We start from the raw sequence: 6,781 nt of genomic DNA on the forward strand, positions 1-6,781 counted from the left end.
TTTTATGCGAATTGACACAACGGCCATGCCCATTATTTGCACGAAATCTTTTGAGACTTGAACTAAGTCAAACAAAGTGGCACCACCCTGGGAGCTAAGCATATTGAAGAGTTTTCATATTCTTGAGAAACTCACTCTGTACGTTTAGATCAAAATACATAAATCCTTTAAAATAAGTTTATTTTCTAGTTTTACTTCTCGCTCGGTTGTTTACGTTTGTTTCACACATCCGCCGTCTCACATAACATTAGCTTTTAAAGTGGATTTTTTTCTTTGAAAAATTATATACATCAATTTAATCAAACGGCACATTATTTTATACAAACAGAAACTCAAATAGAAAAATATGATGGTTCTTGCCTTTCATCAATCGCGACGTCACTTTCAGCGCCCACCCTGAGAAGGAAAGCGACGGGACCGGTGAAATTTTCTTGACTTTCTCGGATTAAGAAGGTAATTTATGAAAGTTCCATTGGCTGAGCGAAGGGGCACCATATGCAACCCATGTAAAGACAAAGAAAACTCAATCGATCCGGCCTTCCATTTTTATTATTTTAACCAAAACCCATTTGCTCGAAACGATCCCTCGCCCACGGTTGCGGAGGAAATCAGCGGTGCCGCCCCGACACTGGACCTGCACAGGGCGAGCAGCTGAACCTCAAACCCATCAAATCCCAGCCCAAGTTTTCCGCCCGACCGACACATGTCCCCTGCTTCGATCGATACTAACACCTCGCTTAAATCCATTTCTTGAGGAAGGAAATATAACACTCTCTCTCTCTCTCTCTCTCTCTCTTTCTAGTTTTCTGGAGTCTGCCTTCTGTCTCACTCACTCTGTTTTACTCTTGAAAAAGTGGGGTTCCTTTTGTCCCCACGTGGAATTAGCCGCCTGTTGGATGAAAGACCATGTTCATCGTGGTCCACGGTTTTTGTCTCTTGTAAGAAACCATCTTTTTAAATCAGGTTTGTCCATCAAAGATCGGAAATCTCTCAACGCCTTCTCTGTGTGAACCTCGTCCGTTTCCGAAAGTCCTCTTCATGATCCTTCTTTTCTCTTCCGATACCTCGGTCCAATAATTAGAGCAACTCTTCCTCTTATCCACACTACTATCATTTTTGTCCATTGTTTGTCATCGCTCCCTCCTCAGATCAACCTTTTTTTTTTCTCTCTCCATATTTGTATAAGTTTCTGGTAGATCCCCATCTGCTTAACAAAAGCGATTCTCAATCCGCATAAGTGGAATTGGGATCAGTTCAGTTGTCTGGACTTCAGATTCGTTTGAGTTTGTGCAGTTAAAGCAGAACAGAGGAATCATTTTTTATTTTTTTACGAATTTGCTTCAAGAGATGAGCTTGAGAGCAACAGAGGAAGGTTCAGCTCCAAAGATTCAAATCCCAGCAGATGTGGATTGGCATATGCTTGACAAATCAAGATTCTTCTTCCTTGGAGCAGGTCTCTTCTCAGGTGTGTCGGCTGCTCTCTACCCAGTTGTGGTGCTCAAGACGAGGCAACAAGTCTCACACGCGCAGGTCTCTTGCTTCAAGATGTCGTTCTCCATCATGAGGCATGAAGGCCTGAGAGGATTTTACAGAGGGTTTGGGACGTCCCTGCTGGGCACAATCCCAGCGAGAGCCCTCTACATGGCTGCCCTTGAGGTCACCAAAAGCAGTGTTGGTTCAGCCACTGTGAAGCTAGGGCTCTCAGACACCAGTGCCTTGGCCGTTGCCAATGCTGCGGCAGGGGTAAGCTCAGCCATGGCTGCTCAGCTCGTGTGGACCCCAGTCGATGTGGTGAGCCAGAGATTAATGGTCCAAGGCCAAAAAAATGGCTTCACTAGCAAAGGGAGCTTAATTGGTCAAGGGGGTTTTGGTTCTTGTAGGTACAAAAATGGTCTTGATGCATTCAAGAAAATACTATGTGCTGATGGTCTGAGAGGCCTATACAGAGGATTTGGGATTTCAATTTTGACATATGCACCTTCAAATGCAGTTTGGTGGGCTTCTTATTCTGTGGCCAATAGGCTCATTAGAGGTGGTTCTGTGGGCAAAAGTGGTGAAAGAAGCCGAAAAGACTGCTCTTCTTATGGCCTTTCTTTTGGGGCTGAGTCAAGGTCAATGCCGACGGTGGCCGTGCAGGGTCTGAGTGCAGCAATGGCAAGTGGGGTTTCAGCAATAATCACCATGCCGTTGGACACAATCAAGACGAGATTGCAAGTGTTGGATGTAGAAGAAAATGGCAGAAGAAGAGCACTCACTACTATGCAGGCTGTGAGGAGTTTGGTAAGGGAAGGTGGGTTTAGTGCTTGTTACAGAGGGTTGGGACCAAGATGGGCTTCGATGGCCCTGTCTGCAACAACCATGATCACCACCTACGAGTTCCTGAAGAGATTATCTGCTAAAAACCAAGAATGCTTCGGTTCTTGATTGAAGGATTAAATTGAAGCAGAACAAATGAGATCGCATAAACTCTTCTCTTTCCTTTTCAGATAGATATTCTCAGATTTCCTTTTAGATAGATGTTCCCATAATGGCATAGAGAAGAGGGCTCGCCGAATGTAAATCAATGATTCGATCAATTTTAGCAATTGGGATTTTATCTTTTGTTTGCCCCAGCTTTTCATTACTCATAATCTATAACAATGCTAGTGCAGTTGAATAAAGTACCAATGCCTGTTAAATGGAGAGTCACGCTGCTAAAAAGTTCATTTTTACGGCAGATGGTTGAATAAAAGAAGATACAAAGGAGGAAAGACCAAGGGGCTAAACTTGATTTTATTTAGTTCCATCTATTCCATATGATGATATATGATAAAATTTCTAAGGTATATCTACATCTAATGGGAAACAATTCTTTTGTCCTTGAGAGCTACTGTTATTGCAGATATGAGAAGTTGCATCTGTTCTGTGCACAGCTTGAGAATGTACAGATCAACTCCAAGTTGGACCCTCTAAGACCTGAAGAGTCATAGCTACTTACAGAACTTAAATGAAGAGGCGATTTAAATTAACAAATCAAACACCCTTTCCATGTACCAATAGCTACCATCCCCGAGTTTTGGTGACTCCTATCGCCTGCTGAAAGACGGGGACGATTTTTGTCGAAATAAACGCCGGCTTGTTGTTTGTCAGCACGCTGCAAACACTAAGCATTTACATATGAACATCAAGATATTGATGCTCGAATATTGTGTTTGTTTGAAGCTCACCATGTTCAGAAGTTTGTCTTAACATGCATGTAATGGGGATCTAATAGAATCTACCTGCTGCAGATAAGAAGTTCCATTTTCCCAATTTTCCTGTCCTAGAAAACCCAAAGAAGCTGTACTAAATTAAATAAACAATGGGAGAGGTGGGCTGGGGTTTTTGGAGGAAAGTGGTGCATGCACGTGAACTCCCATTGTTTCTGAATACCTCCAAAGAAGTGTCGACTCAAGTCCTCGTAAGAACTCTGCTCAAAAAAGGAAAAAGAAATCCTCGTAAGAACCGAAAAGAAGCCGTACAAAAAAATCATATAATTAAATCCAGGTTATGGGAAATATCTTCTTAATGTTATCATCAAACCAAGTGGCTGATTGGCAGAGCTGAGGGCCACCTGAAATCGGACAAAAGAGGAAAGACGTGGCATTCACCTCCAATTTTACTGGCCTCACCAAGAAACAAAAATCCTCAATTTATTAATGCAAAAATTATGGGTGGTTTCCAAATAAGTAAGTTCAAGACTAGATATTTTAAACCTAATCTATAAAAATTAATTCCCAATTTTTGAAATCGGAACCGAACCCGTTAATTTCGGATTTGTCCTAGAATATAGTCCAACGCCAACGAGTGGCTAATGAAATTTATCATCCCTATCTTTAACAAAATTCATAATGAAACATACTCCAACACCAAAGAATTTGCAATCTTTTTTCACTTGCTATTCATCTCTCGCATGCAGAGTACATTATAGTATAGTCTGTTTAGGAGTTCGATGAATTACATTTAATATGGAATTTGCTATTTTAATCGAGAATAATTCTTAATAAGCCTCTTTTTTTTGTAGTTTTGTAATGATCGAGTGAAGATGATGATGCTTTTATTTATTTATTTATTTATTTATTGGTTTAATATTTGTAAAATGGGAAGAAAAGGGACCCAAAACCTGGGGCAGCCGCACCATCCCAATTGCCAAGATTCCCAAATTCTATGGACCATTCAGGCCTCACCATTTATTATTGACTTTTCTATGGACCATCAAACCGTGGGCCATTTCAACACTTTTCTCAATCTCATCAATCTCAAACAGTTGCATCCACTACTGAATCTCATCTCCCGCTACTCCTCCTGTGACCTCAAGACAAACCTTGAGGACCACTTGCATCTGGGTTTCCAGCTAGTCCCAATCCAAACTGTCCAACACAGCCTCATTTAAAAGAAAAGGAGACTATCTGTACTCCTTATGTTTAAAGGAATGAAAATTACTTGATATATACAATTAGGTGTGCTTTAAGGCATCTGCTAAGCCATATTCAATTTACAGTGACAAGATAACAAGATGTAATTCAGTGATGTGTCAGATTGTTGCGTTCTACTCATTTCAATACTCAAAATAAATTTTTATTGTTACCAATGCTTGGGAGGTGTTAACACATAGTATTTGGTGTACTGTATGTTGTCAAATTTTATTTTACTCACTTTTGATTGCTCACGATATGCTCTTTGCCGCAATGTATACAAAGTCACGACAAACAAATCTAGATACAATGTATAACCACATGAGATTGATGCTTTTAAGATTCTCTAGGAAACTCCATCCACGATTAATGTCTTATAATAAAAGTGATTTACTATGAAATGTTCCCATATTTTTTTTAAGTGACATTGTCCGCATGCACGGCCTTCTTCATTGTTCAGATATGGCATGGTATAACCGTCATCCGCAAGTCAACGTCCCTTGCACATTTGATGTGCATATGCGTGAAGCATGGAATGGAGGATACATTGGTCAGTGTCATGAGGGAATTTTTTGAATGGATAAGATTTTGGGGCCCACTTTTCAGCAAATGGCCCGGCAATAAAGTAAATCTGTCATTCCCAGCAACAACTTGGCCTATTATGATAATCATTGAATCTCATTGGAACTAGAAAGAATACAATAGCCAACAACTCTATAGAATCAGATACCCTTGGATTGGATCAATACAGAGGTTTGATCATTGTTTTAAGTCGCAATGTGGATAAGAGACAAACCCCCCCCCCCCTCCCTTGCATACGTGAGCACATAAAAGGTTTGAGGTCTCTTCTTAGAGAAAATGAGTAATGGATGAGCCATAAGAAAATGAGTAATTGATGAGAAAGATTATCGAAAAGGCAAACACTTGCATGGATCCATTCTGAGGATTGGGTCAGTCTTATGTAATGTTAATATGGCTCTCGCAAAGAAGTCACAACATTTAACTGTTAATGATATCCCCGTGTCAATTCCTTAAGCACTATCATCACTTGGGCATGATCCTCCTGAATAGAGGTGGCAAAATGGATTATGACCCAATATTTTTTTTTACTCATACTTATTAGGTTAAGTGCAATATGAATTGCCTAAAATTAAAAATATAGGATAAAATGGGTCTAATAAAACAAAGTCCTAAATAGTTTTAATGGGTTTGCAAAGAATCCAACTTCGACCCATTTACTTGAAAGGAATGTCCTCCGCTTGTCCATGCCCAATTCATAGAGGTCATGCCCGGGTCCCAAGAGCCATGCTGGAGTCTTCGGCTCCTAGCCCCAATCACTAGCACTCGGCTCGGGTCCATCGAGTCCAAGTCTGCCTCCTTGATGGTTGGGACCAAGTCCATAGAAATTGGGCCGGAGTCTCGATGTCGAACCTGAGGTACCCAGGGCCACAAGCCTATGACTGGGTACCCATTTCCCACGCCCAAGTCATTAGCATCAGGCCAAGGTCCATGAAGGCCAGCATAGGACCATAAAGGTGGGGCCCCAGGTACCTCGAGCTAAGACCCAAGCCTTGGTGCCTATGCTGGGCTTCATGAAAGCCAAGCTTGGGTCTCTCAAGGCTGCGCCCAGTTTCTCAACAACAAGCCCAAGTCTCTTGAAACTAAGCTCAGGAGCCCGTGGTGGAGTTATGCGGCTCCCACGCCCAAGTCACTAGTGTTCACCCCAAGCCCATCGTAATCGGGCGCAAGTCCATAATGACTGGGACAAAGTCCCTCGAGGTTGAGCCAAGACCCCGGAGTAATTATGCCCAGGTGCACGGGGATTAGGCCCGAGTCCCTCAAGGCTCAGCCAAGATCTCAATGCCCATGCCCGAATCCCCAGTGGCCATGCTCTAAGGTCTCGCGCGCAAGTCCCTTTGATGGGCCTACTTATAGATTGACCTTTTCTAAAGTTGATTTAATTCAAGAATGGAGATCTAGCTCTCATATGTTCAGAGACATCCAAGTGCTCGGCAACTACGATGTTCGCCAACCACGGTTGGTTATCATTGCAAGACCGAAATCAGCTGCGTTAGCAATTGCCAGACCACCATAATACGTACTTTACGGATGCAGATGCGCAACGGAATTACTACAGAAGATATACAACTAAAACCAGCAGTAGAGTCGAGCACAAAAACACGATTCACACAGCTCGATTCTAAGTTCTAGCAAATATAGCAATTTTTGGATTCCCTCAAGGGTTTGCTTTACGTAGACCGACTCTCGGAATCATGCCCACATTAAAAAATAATGAGCAAAAGCATCGCCTCACACCAAATTCTACAAACTTTGCACCAGGCACAAGC

General features: G+C 42.0%; 1 protein-coding gene across 1 annotated transcript; it reads left to right on the forward strand.

Annotated features, from left to right (window-relative positions):
- Positions 1-925: 925 nt before the first annotated feature.
- On the forward strand, positions 926-2,598 carry LOC104437985 (solute carrier family 25 member 44). The gene has a single exon (XM_010051039.3). It carries the CDS (start codon positions 1,348-1,350, stop codon positions 2,422-2,424), a length of 1,077 nt encoding a protein of 358 aa, XP_010049341.2. The 5' UTR covers positions 926-1,347; the 3' UTR covers positions 2,425-2,598.
- Positions 2,599-6,781: the final 4,183 nt, after the last annotated feature.

This window comes from Eucalyptus grandis, chromosome 3, assembly GCF_016545825.1.
Source record: "Eucalyptus grandis isolate ANBG69807.140 chromosome 3, ASM1654582v1, whole genome shotgun sequence".
NCBI lineage: Eukaryota > Viridiplantae > Streptophyta > Magnoliopsida > Myrtales > Myrtaceae > Eucalyptus > Eucalyptus grandis.